A 24,141-nucleotide genomic window follows, 5' to 3' on the forward strand; every position below is an offset into this window, starting at 1 on the left:
GTGTTATTATCAGATACACCAAAGTCATAGTTCACAACGTTTGTGTAGTACCAGTATAAACAGTGGTGTCTAATATATAACCTGCTTCAGTCACAAAGGTCAAATGCTTTTATTCCAAAATGGTGTCTCTTGGAAGGAATAGACTGAATAAAACTCAGTCTACATCTGCTCCTTTTAACCCACCATACTATCATTAGCACACAGGTTTCTGAATGAGTAAAACACTTCAGCAAATTTTTTAATTTTCAAGTGATCAGTTGCACTTTTCAGCTTGTTATCCCTCCGTCCATTTCTCACAAAAATGGAGCAGTTTCAGAAGTAGTTGACATCTATCTAGCTACATAGATTTATAAAAATTAGCATTGAAAGTAATGGGTGGGTTTGATCAGTAGTAGTCTTTTTCACACGTGTGCCATCAACATTATCAAATGAGGAAAAAAACTAATATTTCCTGAAATTTTATATACACCCATTTTCTTATTTTGAGTCTCTTTTATTTCAGTGCTTTTCTTGACAAAATCGTAATACTCGTCGGTCTAGGCAGCAGTGTTTTTAGAAGTGCATGGTCAAATAAAAAGCTTGATGTAATTACTCTGTTGGCTTCTTGCTGATAATACAGTTATTACTGATGCTGCATTTACTTGCATCAAAATCAGATATTTTCTTGGTAAAAAATATTTTTTTTTCAGGTCCGATCAGTTATTATTTTTTTATCTGAATAACTTCTTATTTTCATTATCAATTAACACTGAAGCACATTATTAATTAACTTGGATGGATGCTGACAATATTTTTGTCTGTAACTTCCCTGGCATTGTTGTCAATTTTTTTTTTTTTTTTACTGATATTTTTTTTTTACTGACATCACTTCATTCAGAATCACTATCTAAGCCACCTTCACTTTTCTCTCAATCTGAGTAGTCATAATCTAACTTGAATCCTATTAAAATATGTCAACAGTATCAGCGGCAGTATGTTTATATTGGGATGCTATCTTGATTTACTACTTTGCACAGTCACAGAAAATTGTTTACTGCAAACCTTCTATGGCATAGTTTTTCTTTTTCTTTTTTCAGCCTATATATTCCCCACTGTTGAGTAAAGGCCTCTCCCATTGCAGGAGGATTGGGTCTACTTCCTACATTCATTCATACACTTGTATGTATGAATGAATGTAAGAAGGTGAAAAACAATTGCAAACATCCATGTTCATAGCAGGATTCAAACCCTGCAGCTTTTTGGCTAGAGAGTGGATACGCTAACCTCTCAGCCAACCAGGCAAGCAGTAGCATATAAACACGTGAAAAAAAATTGGGAAGGTTGCTAAGAGATGGCAGCTCCTCCCTTGCAAAAATTCAAAATTCAATGCAAATTTATGGTTACTGCCCAAAGGTTAATAAGGCAGTTTGGTTGTTTGAAGAAATGGACCCCAAGAAGGAAAGATTTAACATAGTGGAGAGAATGATGCAAGCTGCTTGTTACAGAGAAATTTGGGCAAAAAGAAAAAGAAAAGACAGACTGTGCAGGCTTTAAAAATACAGACGAATGTAATGTCTGTATTTTTAAAGAAGTCCACTCCTATTGTCACTTCTCCCAAAGATGACCATAGACTTTTCACAGGTTAATGATCTAGTAAACATTTCTTTGAAATGCTTTGTTGCTATTCCTGAATTTTAAAATTTGTTCTTGAGAACTGGTTCCCCTTGGCTCCTCTAATGAATTGTGCAAATAATGAAGGAAACAGCTTTGCAGAATTACTCTAGCTCTGTGTTTCCAGATAAGTTTTTACTGCTAAGTGCACAGAAACATTCATGTTTCATTATTGGGCAGCAAAGGTCGGTCGATTGGTAGCGTCTCTGCTACTAATGGTCCACGAAAAAAGTTAAGCAAGTTCGACCGCGGTTAGTAGTTGGAAGGGACAATCGTTCGATTCTGTTGGCACACTCTCTCTCCCTGGAGGTGTCACATAATATAGTACTGTACACGGTAATTTTCTTATAATTTGTATATTGCATTATTTCACTATAAACAAAAAATAAAATTAGTTAAGAAATATAACAAAACAGACCTTTTACATTTTAGCATTCAGGCACGTTCTTTATTAACATAACCTTATGATTCATATGGTGATTTCTGATGCAATGTGTAAAGCAAAAGAAAATAAGTTTCCCATTCATGGATATTAGATGGATGATAACATGACCCTGATTCTTTTCAGATCAGAGCATGCCTGGTTATTGCTTTGTAGAACAAATTGGGTCTTGTCCATAAACAATATCAACCCCCATTGTTTTGGGGGAGTTGGTATTGTTTATGCTGGTCACCGATCATATAGACTGCCTTCTGTGTACAATAGAAGCAGATACTAATGTTCCTGTAGCTGATGCAAGGTGAGATCATAGCTGATTCAGGAGAGTGCTCCTGTTTCAGCGAGCAGCTAATCGGAGATTATCACCCACTGCTATTGTGGCCTGTACACTCCTTCACTGTATCTCCAGGATACTGTTTGTGCTTGTTAGAATTGATTCAGCAGTATGTGAACCACAGAATGACTCTCAAGCAACCATCTGGCTGCCTCTGCCAGACTTTGGCTCTAATCTTTTGATGACTTGCCACCTGAATTCATCAGTTAAATCAGGGCTGTCCAACCTTAGGTAATTCAAGGAAATAATAGATATTGTCATATTATATTGTCTTGAGATATCGTTTAATGATTTTAATGAATGATCTAATCATTTTCTGGTATAGCTAATACTATCTGATCATCTGCAAATGGTAGTGTATCTTCATTTGTGGGGTTATTTGTATACCACATTAATTATACTGTTTCCAGATTTATAATTTTATATATATATATATATATATATATATATATATATTGAAAAGCAGAACAGAAGTGAGAGGGTACATCCTTGTCATACTCCACTTGATATATCTTTCCATTCTGAGATATGTTCTAATTTCATTGCTATTTTATTTCCTGTATATATTTCTTGAATGGATTGTAAAAGTTGGTATGTTTAAATCAGTTAATATTATAAATAGTTTTTGTCTATTAATTTTGTCTAAGGCTTTTTCATAATCAATAAAGGCCAGGCCACATGTGTTTCTTTTTGAAATTCTCTTTTCTATTAATAATTTTAAAGTAAAAATTGGATCTATGCAGGATCAGCCTTTTTGGAAACCATTTGGTTCTTCTAGTAGTTTTTCTTTGTACTGTTTAGCTTCTCTTTTTAATATTCTTGCATATTTAAATACTGTATTCAGCAGACTAATTCCCCTATAGTTATTGCAGTCTTCTTTATTTCCTTTTTTATAGATAGGGATAACGTGCTTTTTTCCAAGAGTTAGGAGATTTTCTAGACATCCAAACCATATTAAAAAATTTCAGAAGTCTTTTATTAAATTTTTCACCTGCATTTTTGTATAGTTCTATATTTATATATTATCTTCTCCTGGTGTTTTCCTATTTTTCATCTTCTTTATTGTATTTTTCAGTTCTAACATTGTGATATTTTCTATTAGATCATTTCTTTGTTTTATAAAATTTTATTTCATTGTTCTCATCTGTCTAGAGATTTTGGAAATAGGTCACCCATTTTTCTAAATCTGTTGTTTGTATTTTTATCTTTTCTTTTATTTATTTATTCATGTATTTGATTACTTTGTAGGTTTTGGGTTGTGGCTTAAATAAATCCTTTACTAGTTCTGTTACGAAATTGTTCCATCTCTCTCAATGTTTTTTCTTTGCGTCTCGTTTTGCAATTGCACTGTTTCTTTTATACTCTATTTCTGCTTCTATTATTTTGGAATTTAGCCATTTCTGGTAACTGTCCTTTTTGGTTTTTATTATATTTTCTATTTCTTTGTTCCAGTCTTGTAGTCCTCTTTTTCTAATCCATTTGTGCTTTATCCCTAAGGTTTCTGTTGCTTCTTTTGTGAGAATGTGTTTCAAATTTTCCCATTCATCTTCTATGTCACATGATTCTGTGTGGTTTCTGTTTTTAAGTTTGTGCATTTTTGATATTGTTGTCTAACTTGGAGATCCTGTAATGAAGAAATTTTGTAGCTTGGCTGGTAAGAATTTTCAATTTTATGTGTTTTTAGCCACTTTGGTTTAAATCTCATTTTTGCTGATATCATATAATGATATTCATCATCAAATTTCTGATGTATACCCTCAAGGAGTGCACAGGATATAATAGTACTACATGAAAAATTTACATCATTACTATAGTTCACCCACAGTTTGTAGGTCTCTGCTTGGACACTTGCCAAGAATAGTCGATTCATGCTGAAGGAGAGAAAGAAGGACATACGAATTGGTCGCCAACACGCGAAATCATGTGCTTTATAGGTAGTAAAATTTTCCAACTGTTATACAAGCAACATAGTTAACTACAATGATCATAAAAGAGAAGTTAATTTTTCGACGTCTAATAATAAACAACTCATCCCACAATATTGACTGATTGCCCTATTATCGGAATGGATTCTCCTCCTGTTGAAGTGCGCAGAAGTGTCGAAGGGTCTCGAATCTGTGGGTGAACTATAACTTCCTATCTACAATTTTCCTCCAAATCAGTCTGTTACCTGTTAAGACTCCAATATTATCAGGTCTTCTAAGACACTTTTTACTGTATCAATCCACCTATATCTTGGTCTTTCTCTGGGGTCTTTTTCCTGCCAGCCTGGCAGAGAACAATTGTTTTGCTAATCTTTCCTCTCCCATTCTGTTTAAGTGACCATACCACCTGAGATTAGCTCTGTTAATGTATTCCTGGATGCCGACAATGTCAAGTTCTTTCCTAATATCCTCGTTTTTAATATAATATTGCCATTGATGCCATCTGTTCATGCCCCTAATCTTTCTCATGACTCTCATATCTGTGGTCTCCATGTGTCTTACTTCTACCCAGCTGTCAGATACATAAGTTAAAATTGGTATGAACACTGTCTTGTATACAACTAATTTAGTGTTATGGATAATTTCCCTCTTATTCCATATAAATTTATTCAGTTGACTTCCTACCACACCAGCTTTATTGATTCCATTGTCTATTTCCATATTTAATATACCATCTTCACTAAAAATCATGCCTAAGCAGCTGAAATGTTTTACCTGTTCTATAGATTCCCCATTCACAATCAATGCATTTGATATTTTCAATTTTGTTACCTATTTTCATTGTCTTTGTCTTTTTAATGCTAACCTTCATACCATATCTATTTAAGTGAGGGAATCTTGCAGACTTGTAGTGGATTTATTTAGAAGTATAACATCATCCGCATAAAACAAAGAGCTGTGATTAACATCTCCTATTTTGATATCAGGTTTAATACCACTTTCCTTCATAATGTGATCCATATAGATAATGAATAACAGAGGGGATAATGTACATCCTTGTCTGACACCAGATTTAACATTAAACCACCTTTCTTTACTTCTTTCAATTCTAACTGCTGCTTTACATCTCAAATAAAGACTAAGTATTGCTTGATATAATGCCCCATTAACACCATATAACTGTAGCGCTTTGAATAGCTTCTTTCTTGGTGCCTTGTCATATGCCTTTTCCACATCTACAAAACTTAAATACAGATCTTTGATATATTCCCATGATTTCTCCTGTCGTCAAGTGAAAATCTGACCTTACAGCCTCTATTTGGCCTGAATCTAGCTTGTTCTTCACCAAGCTTCTTTTCCACAATCCTTCTCAACTGTTTCTCAAGTATACTTGCATATATCTTACCAAGAATACTCAGTAATGAAATACCTCTGTAATTCTCATATTCAGTTTTATTTCCCTTTTAATATATGGGTACTATGAGTGCTCTAGTCCAATCATCTGGCATTCGTCCCTCTGTCCAATTCTTCTGAATTATGCAGTGCAGCCACTGTAAGACTTTTATATTTCCATACTTGAGCATTTCTGGTCGAATATCATCTACTCCTGCTGCCTTTCCACATTTCAGACTTTTGATAGCTTTTTCTACTTCAAGTATAGGTATGTATTCCTGACTGCATGACTGGTCAGTGTTTTTTTACCACTATGCTGTTTATCACTGCTTGTTTCATTTAGCAATTTTTCGAAGTAATTACTCCATACTTCAAGGATATCTTTTTCTTCTGTTTTCATTTCACCTTTATCATCTCTAACTCCTTTTACAGCACTCTTTCCTCCATTCCTAAGCTTTTTCAACAACCTCCAGAATATTTTTCCACCTTCTTGATATTTATTTTCTATGTTCTTGCCAAAGTCCTCCCATGACTTTTCCTTAACCAGTTTTACACAGTGTTTAGCTTTCTTACATTTGTCTCTGTATTCTCTAAGAGCACAAGCTGACCTATTTGTCAGGAACTTTTGATATGCGTTCTTCTTTTCCTTCATTGCCTCTTTATCTTCCTGTGTCCACCATGAAGATTTGATTTTTCTATCCTTGTTGATAACTTCACCACATGCCTCTCTGGCTGAATCATTCAGTGTTTTCTTCAGGGCTTGCCACTGAATCTCCAAGGTTTGGTTCCTGTTCTCAAACTCTTTCATTTTTTTCTTGAATAATATTTGTGTATTTTAGCCTATAGTTTACATCTGAGAGCTGCTCAACTTTTATTTTCTTTAAAACTTTCTGACATGTTCTTCTTTTCAATATGAAATTCAATTTTATTGTGCTGAAGACTAAATGGTGATCACTTCCAATTTCAAATCCTCTGTACACTCTGGTGTCCTGCATTAGGGAGAAAACACCACTATCAACAGTAACATAGTCAATGAGACTTTTCTTATTCCTAGCCTCTTCTCTCCATGTGAATTTGTGCACATTTTTATGTTGGAACATGGTGTTAGTAATAACCAGTCCATGTCCTGAGCAGAAATCCAACAGATATTTGCCATTATTATTAGCTTTGCTCTTTTCTCCAAATTTTCCCAAAATATTTTTGTATGCCTGACAATCATTTCCTACTCTGCTATTTAGATCCCCAACAAGGACCAACTTTTCCTTTTTCATTTAGTCATTTGCTTTCTCTAAAGCCTCAAAAAATTCTTCCACTTCTATCTTAGTAGAACCTTGTGTGGGACCATAGACACAAATAAGTCTCATTGTCCAGTTCCCAATTCTCATATTTGCCCACATCACTCTGCTTGAGACTGCTTCCCATTCAAGAAGATTACCTTCATATTTAGTGTTGAATACTATGGCTACTCTTTCTTTTCCTTAATTTTCATTGCCTGTATATTACATTTTGTATTTATTGGTCAGAAAGATCTCACCAGTTTTTGTCTTTTTGGTTTCAGTCAGCCCTATTATATCAATCTGGTACTTATCCAATTCCTCAGCTAGCTGCATTTATTTGCCATTCGGGCTTTTTATGTTGATAGTACTGATCTTGAACTCTGGTGATGTTGAATTGGGGTGCATTTTAAAATGCATATACAAAAAAAAAACATTTTTTTCTTAATCAGTAATGAATTTATTAATAAATAAATTTACATATTAAAAAATTGCTTTATTAAAAATATTTCATCCTCACCACGAATAAACACCAATAATAAAAGTTTCGTATCAATAGCAGTGAGAAGTATAAACGAATATCGGCGTTAAATCGCAGTACATTTGTTTCGTGTAACGATAATTGAAAAATATAATTTTCAACAGTGACGCCCATGATAATTGAGCCTCATATCTATAATAAATAAATTATATGTTATTTTAACAAAATAAAATAAGATTTACAAAAAATAGTTCACCATGAACAGGCACAAATAATTAACATTTCATATCTCACAGAAATAACGCACACAAGCATGATACACTTCCCAAGCGACAGTGTATCTAATGTACAATGACAAGCACAAACGAATATCGGCATTAGATTGCAGTGCATTTGTTTCATGTAACGATAATTGAAAAAATATAATTCTTTTCATATTTTCAACAGTGACACTCTTCATAATTCAACCTTTTATCTATAATAAATAAATAATTATATGCTATTTTAATAAAATAAGATTTACAAAAAATAGTTCATCACGCACCAATAATAAACGTTTCATATCTCTCACAGAAATAACGCACTTAAGCATATGATCTACTGCCCAAGCGGCAGTGTATCTAATGACGTAACATGCAATGACAAGCGCACTTCAGCGTTAGATCGCAGTGCATTTGTTTCGTAATCTAAAGCGCTAATCGAACAAATCCAATTATTAACTACTCAGTCAATGTCAAAACATAAGCTGTAACCTTGAACATCTTGTATTGCATTTATATAATGTTGTAAGCATTGTTATTATTTATAAACACAGACAAAATTTAATTTTTTCATTTTTTTTCCCTTGGGGGTGCTGCAGTGTCGCAGTGCATGTACGAGCTGCCACTGATTCATACTTGTATTCAGTCTTAATTATGGTAATGGTTTTTGTTAAGAATTAAAATCTATATTCCTTGACACAAATGAAGGTTATTTGTTCCATGGTTCACTCAAGTAGACACAAGAAATTGCCAACTTATGCTATAGCAAGTACTGTTATAATAAACTTGCACACTTTAAGAATCCCGGAGTTCTAAATTCACTATAACAAACTCTTCTTATAGTTCATTCCATATTTGGTGCGAGACTACTGCAGTCATATGTAATAAAAACTATTATATTTACCGTGACTTAATGCTTTAAACATCCCCATGGGGCTTGCAAGCACAGCTAACCTGGGGGTCCTAGAGCTAAGTATGATCTATTTCAAGCTTTTGGTCATACTTTTTTCTTATTCTTCCACTTATTGCTTCTATCCTCATACTAACATTCCTCCTAACGTTACTTTAAGCTTTCTCTCTTATTAACCCCAGGAGGAGGTTCTCCCCGGAGCTATTAGAGTATTCAAGGGATAGGGGTATTTCCTCCTCTTTCAGCTAACCACTAACATATCTAGTAGTGAGCAGCAGTGATACTAGTATTAACCTCTTTTAGTATAGTATACATGCTACAAGCGGCAGAGATCCAGAGGACTGACTTGGCTCCAACATGATAACCTGGGCCTATGAGGAATTGTTCGTCTCTCTGGCTCAGATACTGCAGTAGAGAAGGCAACGGGAGACCACTCTACTACTATTCAACAAGACAAAGGAGCAATGGAAAACATGGAAACAGAGGTCATCAAAAGTGAAGTAGAACAAGTAATCAAAAAAATTAAGGAATAACAACGCTCCAGGTCCTGATTCAATACCAGCTGAAATGCTGAAAAACCTTGGGGAGAATGCAGTCAACTGGATACATGATTTATGCAACAAAATTTGGAAGACTGGAAGATGGTTGAATGACTGGACTAGTTCCACCATTATCCCAATCTCACATACCAGCAAGATTTTACTACACATTATTAAGGAAAGATTATAAAATTTTATAGACCATCAGATCTCAGAAGAACAAGCAGGATTCAGAAAAGATCAGGGAACTAGAGATCATATATCTAATATCAGACAAATAATCAAAAGCAAGGGAATTCAACTTAAGCCTTTATCTATTCTTTATAGATTACTCCAAGGCCTTTGACTGTATGAGGTGGGATATTTTATGGGATATCATGCAGGAATCAGGAATACCAAACCAATAGTAACCCTCATAAAAAACTTATATCAAGGAAATAAAGCAACAGTAAGAATTGAAAACTTGGTGTCCACTGCATTCCAATTTGAAAAAGGATCAAGACAAGGATGCATACTTTCACCATTACTATTCAACCTTTACAGAGAAACTATAATGAAAAGATCTCTAGAAAAGTGGAATGGAAGCATTAAATTAGGTGGCTGAACAATCACTAACCTATGATATGCAGATAACACGGTGATAATAGCAACAAATGAACAGGAATTAAAATCCATCCTAAATCAATTAGAATGGGAAAGCTTAAGCCATGGTTTGCAAATAAATCAAGGTAAAACCAAAATAATGATTTTAAACGACACAGAAGAGATGGATATAGAAGGAATTGAAATTGTCAACACTTTCAACTACCTTGGAATGATAATAACAAAAAATAATGGATGTAAAAAAGAGATGAGAAGAATAGCATTAGCTAAGAAAGTTATGACTGATTTAACTAAGATCTGGAAAGACAGTCATATCTCCAAAAAGACCAAAATTAAGCTTGTAGAAACCTTAGTTTTTTTCAATCTTTCTCTATGCTTCTGAGTCTTGGACAATGACAAAAGATGACAGAAGAACTGAGCCATTCGACTTCTGGTGCTGGAGAAGATTGTTAAAAGTATCTTGGACAGAAAAACGAACAAACAAAAGTATCCTAGAAGAACTGAATATCCTCACAAGACTGATAAACATAACTGACAAGAGAATAGTGCAATATTTTGGACACATATGTAGAAGGGAAGGCAACTGCCTTGAAAAAATAATCATCCAGGGTAAATCTGGATGATTATATAAAGAAAAAGAGGGAAAACCCCCAACAGGTGGATTGACCAAATATTAAGAATCACTGGAACTAGAACAAGCAATAAGAGAAGCACAGGGGAGAAAGAAATGGTGAAGAATCATCAGGAAGGTTAAGAGTCCTTAGACATGAGATCTGAGAGAGAGAATGCTTTGAACAGCATTGTTATTAATATCAGACCTCCATGGAGTCAAGCCTCATCCATATTCTGCAAACAGATCATTGAATTGTATCTTACACCCATTGTTTCTGCACTTGCCATACTGTCAGGCAATGCATTTTACTCTTCTGTCTTCACATTCCACCTTTGACATCCACTTAGTGAATCTTGTTTGGCCTCTTAAAATATCCATGTCCCTTTTGAAAACCAGGTGATCAGATCTGTGAACAGCAGCCCATATGTAGCCCTAATCAACTAATCAAGGCCTTAATACAACAGAGCCAAACCTTTTTGTTTTTATGTTAGTCTTCTTCATCATTGCCGTAATCTGTTTTGAAGTCCTTATAGTTTTAGCAGTGCAACCCTTAACTTAGTCTCCATCCACTACCTACCACTTCCAGACTTTTCATCTCCTCCATTACCATTATAATTTCTGCATTAATTACATATTCATTCCATCCTTGTCTATCATATTTCAAGACCATATTTTGCAACATAGAACTGCCAGCACCATTGACATTGCATATTCTCTGCATCAGTTACCAATCTACCATTTTCATCTACCAACATTATCCTCCCATAATCATCCTATTTTTTTTCTTCATGCCATATATTGGGGAAGAAAAAAAAAAAAAAAACTTCCAGGACCTTTCTTTGCTTGATTGTCTAATTTCTGCTCATGCTGCACTTCAACTGTCCTTATTGAGTCACCTTCCTGGCCTACTCTCTGTGCTCCTCATGTAACTGATTATTATCCTCCATTTTACAGATTACATGCTTAATTTATTATTCATTTGCCTTAGTTGTTTCTCAAGAACTTGGATTCATTTCTCCTTATTTTTTGATACTATATTCTCTTCATATTCAATCAGTATTGCCATAATTGCTAATAATGATTACCCTTCTCTGGCTGACTAAGTTAATTTGCCTTTACATTTCTCTGCCCTCCATATTCCCTAGCCTATAGCAACATCCAGTTACATATCTCATTCTATTATGCTTTCAACCACTCAGATCTTAAGAGGTAGAAAATGTTAAGTCATTTTCTCTCTCCAGTTTGAATGTTTGCATTCTATTCCTTTTCCAAACACTGGATCTCTTTTACACTAATGTTTCTTCTCAACCCACCCTAATACTAATTCTAATTAGTATTAATTAGTATTAGGTACTATTGTGCTATATATTGAAAATGCTAATTTTCCTCTCATCAAATACAGATAACTATCTACTTTATTTATTTTGTTTAATTGAGAGCAAACTTGAATCTTGCTCAATGGGAGCAACATTGCGTGACATAATAAAAATGCGAATTGGAATGCTGTTTTTGATTATTTTGCTTCGTTTCTTTGATTATCCAATCTTCTGATCCAAATGCTTGTGTTAAATGCATGGGGGAAATAATTCTTATAGGTATGGGATATTAATGCTCTATTCTACTTTAAATTCTCATCCTTTTTTTGAAACTTGCCCAGCTGTCTTTCATCATAAACTTGACTAAATACAACTTTTTCTAATATTAATGTTCACATTAACTTTGTTCATAAGTCTCTTAACAGTTTATCTATGCGAAATAATTATCCCACAAACAACTAGTATAATCTAATAAATTTGATTATTTTTACTAAAAATAAAGAGCCAAAAGACTTTAGTTCGGTGATGCAAAATTATATAAATCAAGTGAATATTAAATCCAGCATTATTTCAGAGCAGAGTGTAGAACCTATAAAAGTTTCATACGAAATTTGACTAGAGAGCTTACGGGAATACACTTGCTTGCATTTAAGAGTTGCCCTGGTGCGGATCTTATAGAAGACATGATCTCTTGCCCTAGCATCTATATATTTGCCTTCTATTGGTCTATTTTGATAAGGTTTCACTAGCCTGACAGCTGTTTCGAACTGGTTGGTTCTCCTCAGAGACCAGGCAGAAACTTTAAGAGAGAAAAAACTCTCGTTCAGTATTAAGGAACTCGAATGTTGGAGAGGTGTATTTTTCGTAAGCGAACTCTCGGTCAGTGCGTAAAGTATTTACTAAGAATAAAGAACCACAAAGCTTCAGTTTGGGGAAGCAAAATTATACAAGTCAAGTGGATGTTAAATCCAGCATTATTTCAAAGCCAATTATTTTGCTCTCTTAAGGGTTCTGCCTGGTCTCTGGAGAACCAACTAAGAATAAATAAATATTTACTAAGAATAAAGAGCCACAAAGCTTCAGTTTGGGGATGCAAAATTATATTAGTCAAGTGGATATTAAATCCAACATTATTTCAAAGCAGATTATTTTGCTCTCTTAAGGTTTCTGCCTGGTCTGAGGAGAACCAACTAGTTTGAAACAGCTGCACCCCAGTGAAACTTTATCAAAATGGACCAATAGAAGGCAAATATATGAGTGTTTGGGCAAGCGATCATGTCTTCTATAAGTACAGTGACCATATTTTTTTGGAGAAAATAATGGACAAATCGGAAATTGTTTCATAATAAAAAAAAAAACAGGTTGCATTTATTTGTTTCACCAAAACTAAAAAGCTTTATAACATTTATTATAAAATATAAGCATATACATAAACATTTTGAACAATCATATTATTACTTTAAAAAATTTAATTTTGACTTTTCACAAGAATGAACTTTTTTAATAAATCAGGTTTGTGTTTTAAAAATTCATAAAACTGTATACAATTCATGTCAAGTTGCATTTGGTATAAATGCATGTTTTCAGTGTTTTGATTTTTAATTGGTTTTTTTTTACTAGTCCGCATATTGTTCACTAATGAAAATACTCGTTCGGGGGGCATTAGATTCAGGGAGACATAAGCATAATTAAATAATTTTTAAAATCTTTTTAAAAGATACATGTTTACATCCACTCACTCCTACCACAGCTTCTACACTACACACACAGTCGAGTACAATATGTACATGTGCACATAAACGACGCAGCCATATATGCCGCGCCGCTAGTGAGTGCAGGTGAAATGAGTTTCATGTTTCTATGGGCCATGTGCTGCACCCCAATATTCAATTTACTATTTCAATTTACAAAATAAAGGACAAAATGGCCATTTTAAGAAAAAAAAAATCTAAAGGACAAACCAGTGAAATAACGGATGTATGGTCACAGTATCTATAAGGTCTGCACTAGGGAAAATCATAAATGCCAGCAAGTGTATTCTGGTAAGCTTCTGATCAAATTTTGTACGAAACTTTCATAGTTTCTACATTCGGCTTTGAAATTATGATTTAATATACACTTGATTTATATAATTTTGCATTGCCAAACTGAAGCCTTTTGGTTCTGTATTTTTAGTAAATACTTTATGCACTGACCGAGAGTTCACTTATGAAAAATACCTCTCCGACACTTCGACTTCCTTAGTACTGAACGAGAGTTTTTTTTCTCTTAAAGTTTCTGCCTGGTCTCTGAACCAACCAATTCGAAACAGCTGTCAGGCCAGTGAAACCTTATCAAAATGGACCAATAGAAGGCTAATTTACAGATGCTTGTGCAAGTGATCGTGTCTTCTATAAGGTCTGCTAGGGCAACTCATAAATGCCAGTGAGTGTATTCCTGTAAGCTTTGGTTAAATTTTGTATGAAACTTTCACAGTTTCTACATTCTGTTTTGAAATAACGCTGTATTTAATATCCACTTAATTTATATAATTGATTATTTTAGATTTTATATTTATATAAAGTTCTAAAAGTTTCAGTAATCTATTGCTAGATTGCTCTTCTCTTTATAAATCCTAATTTTCATTGTCTAGTGTGAGCATCCACATTTGGTTTCTGAAGTTTGGATTATTCAACCTACTGTAATCGGAGCCACGCTAGGGTCTTTGTCGCCCGCATGCAGTGTCTATCTAAGTGCCCCTGTAACGATCCAGGCATGTGTGGTTCTTTTACGATGATAAAAATTTAAATTATATGAAATTTCTTAAATAAATTTTGACAGAACAGCCACACGTTGGTTCGCTAAATGTAACGAACTGGGGTTGTTGACTAGCAGGATAATTGTTAAAAACCTGAATATTCAAAAAATTCTCAAATGTTAAAGCAAATTTTGATAAAGCTACTTCACTTTAATCATTGAATATAATGATACAGGGATTGTAGCCTTCTCACCGACCCGAATCGCTAACAAAATTAGAATGAATTTTAATTAAAGTGATATATCTGCAAAACCTAAAACGTTTTTCCTGATCTTGACAATTCCATTGTCACAGGAAACAAAGCGAATAATAATGGTCATTTGTTTTGTTTTACTTGCATCAGGTGTGCAGTCTAAAATTATGGAATAATATTTAGATTTTCGAATTGATAAGAAAATTGTATCCCTGATTGCGTTACTTAAAGTTTCCAATATTTCATTTTGAAACTTCACAAACAGTTCTACTAATTTTAAAAAATTGCTGTTATTCCTTTCATATAATTTATCAGATCTGCGAAAAGCTAAATTTTGGCTACCAAGGAATTTTATAATTTCAATCAAGGGTTCTAAAACAATCGTCCAATGTTTCTTTTCCATTGAGTCTGGCAATCAATAGTATTGTTTTTTTAAATTTTTATCAACTTCCTTCCATTTTAAGAAATTTTTCATGTGAGTTAAACTAGTCTCATGTATGTGCAAAGTTCTACTTACATTTCTCCAGTCGTTATAACCTTCTACAAGACTACTTGATTCGGTAGGTGCGAAAGGTTTGCAACAAAAGCAAAAAACAGAATTTAAAGTTTCGGAATAAATTAGCCATGTTCTTGGCAAGTGCTCCCCGTTTTTCATTTTTCTATTATAATACGTGTCGCCAAATTTATGACCATATGTATCTCCGGGATATATATTTCTTTTGAACAGGCCCCCATTTCAATTAAAATAACTTGTAATTTTTCATCAATATTTTTCCATTCACCTGGATCTTCTAAATTTACAGAGACTAACAATGTGTTAGTTTCGTGGTTAACTACAACTAAATCTTCTCCTATCTGTTTTTCACTTAAATCATGCATCTTGTTATCTTGTTCAATAGTTGCAATAGTGTTTTCATGCAAACTGGATGATGTGCACGGCTCTTCAACTCTGATTTCTGATGTATTGTGATTTGATTACAATCTGCATCAGAATATTTTAATATATTAACAAATTTATTAAGAGCCTCAATTTGTTTCTTAACATCTGCTTCTTTCGCAGCATGACGCTTACGATTTTGTGCACCAGATAACTTTTTTAAATTTTTGATTCCATTTCTATTTTATACCCACAAGAAATTATTACACAACACGACACAGACGAAATAATAGTCTGCACTGCGCTACTGTCAGTAGCCTACTGAGATGCATACCATATGACTGGTTAACTAGCAACAAATGTTTTAAACGAAAATTCGTTTCTGCACATAAAAACCATTCACCGTTTCACTTTAGATAGACTGCAGTAGAAACAACTCTGCAGGCTAGCATTTAGCCTGCTCTAGCTGCAAAATTGTAAACAGCTGGCTGATCAAAGAGGCGGCAATATACAATTTTTTTAAATTTTTATTCGGTGTATCCGGCCTTATTTATTTTAATATTGATCATTCTAAGAATTTTTTTGATAAAAATTTTGTTTCTTAAAAATGAACTTATGAACGGTGCCCCCTTCTTAGCGCCGCCCGCATGCTCTGCATGTCCGCTCCTGCCGGCCCTGACTGTAATTATGTGGAGTAGCTTTATGTTGCTCTCAAACTGTTCACTAATTCAGAATCCTGATTATACATTTTTATTTCTCAGTGAAACAAGCCTATTCTACTTCAATATTAAAAAAAATATATCTGTTATCTTCAGAGGGGCACATTAGGTGTTGTTTTTTCCAGTGGATACAGAATGAATAAATATCTTTTAAGTGCACTGTAGCTAAGGTAACTTATTTTAATTTTTTTTTTTGTTGTTGTTTATTGTTCGCTATTTAGTGCATATTATTTTAGTATTGTGATATCAGTGTATATTGTAACTGAAGTTAGGTGCAAGAGCTCCCCAACCCCACCATATCTTTTACTTGTATCACTAATGTATAATAATGGTATACTGTAGGATTATGGCCTTTGCCTTATCACTTAGTTTTCTGTCCTCTTATTTAAATATCCCATTTCTTTTATTACAGGTTCACCTTATCAACTGCAAGTTGAATTTAGGCAAGCTGAAGATTACCCAGTAGATTTATATTATCTCATGGATTTGTCCAATTCGATGGCTGATGATAAGGAAAAACTTGCACTTCTTGGAGATCAATTTGCTCAAAATATGAATGACATTACCACCAACTTTATGCTAGGCTTTGGTTCATTTGTTGACAAAATTGTGATGCCATATGTTAGTACTGTTCCAAGCAAGTAAGTTATTTTGTAATTTTCATTTGTTCTTAATTGTCAATAACATTTTCATTTCAAAAGTTATTTGAAATGCATTTGATGATGCATACTACAGAATAGTAGAAAATGTATTATCAAACGTTAATCTTTTGTCTTGGATTTTAATTGCACTATGAAAATAAAGTTTACAAATTTAAAGTTCACAGGTTGAAGTAATCACTATCTTGCAATTATACTAGCTACCTGTTAAAGTGAAATAAATTTGCATTTCATAAATTTTTTCAGGATAGGTGTTAATCCTTCCTACTTTGCACGTTTTGTTCTTAGACTAGTTTTTTTTTCCCCATTTGGTAGGGGACATCCAGCTATCTCACATGACTGACTTAGTCTAGTATTGGGGACACAAGCTTATAGTTTTAAGATATGGAAGAGAAACATACATCAAAAAAAAGCAACAAAAAACATGACAGAAAATAACAAATAAGTCACTTTTTTCTGAAGGATTAAGTGGGGGGGGGGTAGAGAGGAACTTCATTTAAAAAAAGAAAAAGAAACTCAGGCTAACTAAACTAATTTGAAGCAGTTCTGTATAGGATTTAAATCTGTTTGGTAGATCTCATTTTCTCTTTCTTCAATATGCTTTTCTAAAATTGATATTAGAAATTATTTGTTAAAAAAATTCTTTAATAAATTTAATGTTTTCTCTACATACAAAAATGACAATGTCTGTAGTTTATTGATACATGATGTATGTAATTTTCTAAAGTAATTGATCAGAAATTTATAAATGATTACTTTGTTAACAATCAAATCACTGTAATTTTGAAGAAAAGTGCACAAAGTTGAGAAAAAATTTCTCCTTAATTGCATTGTGCTGTAGCATTTTTTTTTTTCAGCTGTAATGATTTTTGTTCTTAATAATTAAAGAAATTGTGATACAGTTTTCCTTTTTATGCAATAATTTGATATTCGGTATAATACATTTTTTGACAGTTGCTTGTTGCCATTTCAGAGATTGAGGGGGGAGTTGGGCCTCATTTTATAATTTTTTTTGTCCATGCCCTCAAGCGATAGGCTGAATTTTATAAAGGTCCATTACTCATTCATTGCTAGTGTTTCCATCGTAAAGTTTCTAACAAATTGGTCATTAGAAAGAAAACTAAAAGTTAACCAAATTGTCTTAGAGCATCCCTTAATTGCGACAGTCCGCCTATGTATTTGTCTTCCTGTTTCTTTCCTGTGTTTTTGCTTAAAATACTCTTTTTATTAATATTTCCTCTCTCATTTTTAAATGGGAGACGAAATATTAATTTTAAATTACAATATTCTTAAATTAACTCAAAACATTCTTTCTGTTTGTTTTTTCCTTTTAGTTTCTTTGATATATCATATTGTAGCCTTCATTCTTGCTCAGCTGTTATTTATTGTTTTTATGTTAAGCATGTACATGAGAAGTAGAATGTGTAACATGTTGGTGCTGTGTGAAGCAGAGGTGAGGGCTGGGGAAAAAGGAATCTTGAGATTTTTTTGAAAATCTGGATGTTATATTTTGTGGAACTTCTTGAAGAAGGCTGTCCATAGAGATAGAAGGAATAAAAGAAGAGAAGGACAAGTAGGTTTTATGTGTTTTCTGAAGTGAAAATGGTTTGCTGGATATCTGCTGCTGTTATTTTAACAAGCCCAGCAGAAAGTGCAGGAATTGATGGTTTCCACTTCAGTGGAGCAGTGTCACTGGAAGTACCAGCAAAAAAAAAAAAAAAAAAAAAGCTGAAACAGTGTGTCCTTAAGATAGTCCAGGGGAGGGATATCAGCCAAATCACTTTCTTCTGAACAGCATCAAGAAATTCTGTGAAGTTTTATATGCACCACGAAACATTTGAGCAGTATTCTAAAGATGGTTAGTTTGAGATCTGTGTGTACAGTTAGTAGTAGCTGAATGGGATGGCAAAAAAGTAGCATCTTAATCAGAAAAAAATTCTTAATTTTTCAGAAGTAAATGTCATTCTTGGGGGTGGGGAGAGAGTCTTATCTGGTAATTTTAATTGAAGGTAAGGTACTTTGCATATGTTTTTTGGAATCATTAAAGGTGACCAGGTTATCCTCACCCTACTGAACAATAGCATAGAAATCAATGTTTAAGGCACCGGTTACAAATGATCTTGTAGATAGGATGCTACAAGTTTACTACCATGACTGTTGGTAAATATATTTTTGTATTTAGATTTGATAGTGCAGAAAAGACATTTTCTTTGACGAAATACTTAAATTTAATCTTGTTACAGATCAGCCTTATCTGATGAGCATTTGCAATCAGTTTTAATGCTTAGAGAATGCTAACTTTGAAGCTTAGATAAGCATACATGTAAAGATTCCACGCCTCTCACTAATTTCCAAAAAATCTGTTTATACGCAATTTGATATTTTGTTATTAAAAAAGTAATAATAATAAACTTTCAAAAAAATTGGTTTAATAAATCTGAGAGAAATTAGAATTTATTAAAAACTGTTTCGTTCATCATAACATGAGTAGCATTCAGGGAGATAGCAAAATAATTAGTTACAACATTCAAAATATGAATGCAGGAAGAGTCATACAGAATGAGGATACCTTCATGTATATTGATTGCAGATGAGTGAGCATGAAAAAGCACCCACCATTAAGGTTCCAGGGAGCAGTGTATTGTTGTGCCATTCAAAAGTAAATTAGGAATTTTTAGGAAATTATAATTTCCCTTACACTGTTAAAAATTTTTTTTCAAAGTTTTATTATATCTAATACATATTCCTATAAAACTTCTAATTAATAAAAAGTAAAAATTTTGTTTTTACCTCTGCCTATAGAGGGTAAAATATTCGCTATCTGACTCTTCTCAGAAAATACATTTGTCAACTCTTGATCTAGATTTGCAGGATCCATTCTGATGGTCATTAATTAACTGGTAGGCCTCTAGTTAGAAACTGATTGACCTGTATTATTTTAGAGCAGGGCTGTCCAAAACACTGCCCGCGAGCTGGATGTGATCTGCAGGACATTTTTTGTGAGGCCTGCCAGTAGATTTTGATTTTCATGAGCAAAAAAATAAAATAACAATTTTTATCGAATGCGTATTAGATATTGTAATTCTATCACTAATCGATAATCTCGACGTTGGTAATTTTTTTGGCGTTTTTACATCATTATATACCCACATGTTTTTCAAATATTAGATGTGTCAAAGAAGCGTTCTTATACTATTTTGTTCCAACGCACATGCACCGGGCGTTCGTGAGCACTCGATTAATGTTGTTCGTTTGTTCAGCTATCAAGATTGTGTCACTGCTGCTCACCAAATTACTAGATATGCATTGTGATGCGGCCCTTGTATAAATCTTTTTTTTTTTTTTTTTGTAATGCAGCCCTCAGATTACCTAAGGTTGGACAACCCTGTTTTAGAGGATTAAGGTGATGATTGGTTTGGTAATTTGATAGTAGAACTATCTTCCTCTAATAGAATAAGCTGGATATGCTTGCTTCCATGTACTGGGATAAGTATCCACAATCAGCAACACTCAGGATTGGTTCTGGAGTAGTACACCTTTTGAGAAATATTGGTGAGATGCCATTGAGAAGAGAACACTGTCTCAGTTATTTAAGTTATTTAAGACAGAGCAACATCAGTCTCCTGATGATGCTCTGTCTCTACTATGGTATGAGGTAATTTGCCTGGTCATCTATGCAGGAGTTTGAGGAATAGGCCTAGGTACCTAGGTAAGCAAATAATGTGGTAGGTGGCTAGAAAAACCCTGTCGAGAGCTGTACAATTACATGGTATGAATTATATAGAGCAAAATATAATCCATACATCATCATTAATCTCCTGATATATAACCTCAAGGGATGTTCATGCTGCTATGACTGCACTACATGATTAAGTTTACATTATTCTTAATCTCCTAACAACAATTTTCCTACAAATTAGTCTGTTACTTGTCAGCATTACATGTAGAACTGTGATTTTCCTCTAGGTCTTTTTTTTTGCCATCATAGCATCAAACACTTTCTTCTCTCATTCTGTTTAAGTGGCCAATACCATCTTGGATTAGCTCTGCTCATACATTCTTGAATGCTGACAATGTTAAGTTACTTTCTAATGTCTTCTCCCAGTTTCTCTTTCACATTTTCAAGTATGCTTGCATAAATCTTACTTGGAACACTTTGTAGAGAAATTCCTCTACAATTCTCATTCAGCTTTATTTTGTTACAGATGGAAAGTACATGAGGTCTACTCCAATCCTTCGGCATTCGGCCTTCTGACTAGGCCCTCTGAGTTATGTAGTGTAGCCACTGCAAAACGTATACCTCCATATTTTATTATTATATTATTATTATTGCATAACACCTCCAGGGAATCCAAAGGCTCATTGAGGGAGGGTACCTACTTTATAACTCTCCGTATCTCCACCAACCACAACTACCTTCATCATCTACACTAATGCCATCTACTGTTGACCATGACTAGTATTTTCACAGACAGTCACAACATCCATGCCCATGTTGGGATTCGAACCCACAGCCTTTTGGCTGGAGAGCAGATATGTTAACCACTTGGCCAACCAGGTTGGCATTTGATCATTTCTGATTGAATATCATCTTCTCCAGCTGCCTTTACACATTTTTGCTTTTTCTACCTCTACTATTGATATGTACTTCTGTTTGCATTCCTCTTGAAAATTTTATACTACTGTTCTGTCACTGCTTGTTTCGTTCAACAATCTTTCATAGTAATTACTCTGGACATCTGGGATCTTTAGTTTTCATATCATCTTGGAGTCCTTTCATGGTACTTCTTCTTCCATTTGTAAGCTTTTTTAATAGCGTCCAGAAAATTTTGTCACTTTCCTGATATTTATATCTATATTCTTACCAAAGTCTTCCCATGGCTTTTGTTTAGCTTCTTTATACATAGCTTAGCTATCTTACATTCTTGTTTATATTCTTCAGAGGCATATGTGGATATATTTACTGTAAACTTCTATGCTTTCTTCTTTTCCAGGACTACTTCTTTAGCATCTTGTGTTCACATCCTTGGAGAAAACTTTACCATATGCCTCCGTAGCTGAATTAATGAATGTTTTCCTCAGAGTTTATCACTGAGACTCAAAGTTTGGTTCTTATTTTCAATGGGTTTAATTTTTTTTTCAATAATGTTTGTATAGCTCAGTCTAAAGTTTATGTTTAAAAGCTGCTCGTCTTTAATTCTTTTCAAAACTTTCTTGCATACTATTCTTTTCAATGTGATATTCATTTTTATCCTACTCAAAAGTAAGTAATGGTCACTTCCAATTTTAAATCCTCTGTACACTCTTGTATCCTGAACCAGTATGAAGATATCACTATCAACAATGACTGAATTAATCAGGCTTTTCTTATTTTTAGTATCTTCTTTCCACGTGAACTTGTGCACATCTTTATGCTGCAACATTGTGTAATGACTGGTTCCATTCTCTGAGAAGAAGTGAATCAGATACTTGCCATCATTAGTCTTGCCATTTTCTCCAAATTTTCCCAAACTGTTCTTATATGCCTAATAGAATTCATTTCCTACTTCACTGTTCAGATCTTCAACAAGAACCACTTTTTCCATTTTCTTCTATGGGACCATAAGCATTGATAGGTTCCATTGACCAACTATTATCCTCACCAGTTTTGCATCATCAGCAAACAACTGAATATTTTCCCCCTTAAATCATTCTCTAGATCAGGGATCGGTAAAGTGGTCGATATTGACCCCTGGGATCGATGTGGCTATCAAGGGCTCGATATATAAATTTCTTTAAGTCTTTTTCTTTAATTTTCTTTAAAGATTTCTTATCGAGAAGCAGTAATGAAGTAAAAGGGTGAAGGAATTACTATTTTTAAATTGAGAAATTTATTATGTGGTGCTTAAGTTCAAAGCTGTATAGCTAAGAGGAGACCTCCACATAGCCTTTAAAGCAATGTGGGAACCAACCAGGGCTTCTGACCTAGTGTAAAATCTCCACCTTCTCATGGTGCACCCTGTTAGGTATCTACCTGGATACTGAACGAACAAGGATGTGCTGGAAATTTGGGATTTAACTGACCACATTGTATTGTTATTGGCTTAAACCAAAATATAAAATGATGATGCAACATGACGGAATTTCATGCCATCTGGGGCATCGCCCAGTTAAACAAGGCCCCCATTATTTTTGCCAGGGAACCAGGGTGAACAGCAAAAGTCAGCTACTGTGACTAATCTTAAAATGCACCCCAACTCAACATCACCAGAGTTCCAGATTGGTACTATCAACATAAAAAGTCTGAATGGCAAATAAATGGAGCTAGCTGAGAAATTGGATAAGTACCAGATTGGTATAATAGGCCTGACTGAAACAAAAAAAAAAGACAAACTGGTGGGATTTTTCTGAAAAATAAATACAATTGTCATTGCCTATAATATACAGGCAACGACAATTAACGTAAAGAAAGAGTAGCCGTGGTATTCAACACTAAATACGAGGCTAATCTTCTTGAATGACAAGCAGTCTCAAGTAGAGTGATGTGGGCAAATATGAGAATTGGAAACTGGACAATGAGAATTATTTGTGCCAATGGTCCCACAGAAGGTTCTACTAAGGTAGAAGTTAGAATTTTTTGAGGCTTTAGAGAAAGCAACTGACTAAATGAAAAAGGAAAAATTCAGAAGGCCTGGACAGAGGGACTAATTCCAGATGATTGGAGTAGAGGAAATAAATCTGAATATGAGAATTACAGATGTATTTCTCTACTGAGTGTTGCTGGTAAGATTTATGCACGTATACTTGAGAAACGGTTGAAGGATTGTGGAAGAAAAGCTTGGTGAAAAACAAGCTGGATTCAGGCCAAATAGAGGCTGTCAGGATCAGATTTTCACTTTACGATAAATATTTGAGAAATCATGGGAATATAACAAAGATCTGTATTTAAGTTTCGTAGATCTGGTAAAGGCATATGACAAGGTGCCAAAAGAGAAGCTATTCAAAATGCTATAGCTATATCAAGCAATACTTATTGTTGGAAGTTTATTTTGCACTTGGTTAGACTATAATAAATTTAGTTTGATCCTTTATCCAAGTGTAAGCAAACAAAGTTTGCGCCTGAAAATATCTTCAGGACTGGCGTAAGGTGGTGCAACACCAGGCAACTCCGAGCAAAGGTG

At 34.0% G+C, this 24,141-nt stretch overlaps 1 protein-coding gene across 2 annotated transcripts in view; it reads left to right on the forward strand.

Annotated features, from left to right (window-relative positions):
- The window catches only part of mys (position-specific antigen beta subunit myospheroid), a 390,003-nt gene that overhangs the window by 74,630 nt on the left and 291,232 nt on the right, over positions 1-24,141 (forward strand). For both annotated transcript variants that reach the window (XM_090394055.1, XM_090394056.1), the window contains exon 6: positions 16,735-16,963. In XM_090394055.1, coding sequence (XP_090250181.1) covers positions 16,735-16,963 — 229 coding nt within the window. The remainder of the gene's footprint in view (positions 1-16,734; positions 16,964-24,141) is intronic.

The sequence above is a fragment of the Typopeltis vanoorti genome, chromosome 6 (assembly GCF_054136105.1).
Source record: "Typopeltis vanoorti isolate ZY-2024b chromosome 6, IOZ_Tvanoo_1.0, whole genome shotgun sequence".
Classification (NCBI taxonomy): domain Eukaryota; kingdom Metazoa; phylum Arthropoda; class Arachnida; order Uropygi; family Thelyphonidae; genus Typopeltis; species Typopeltis vanoorti.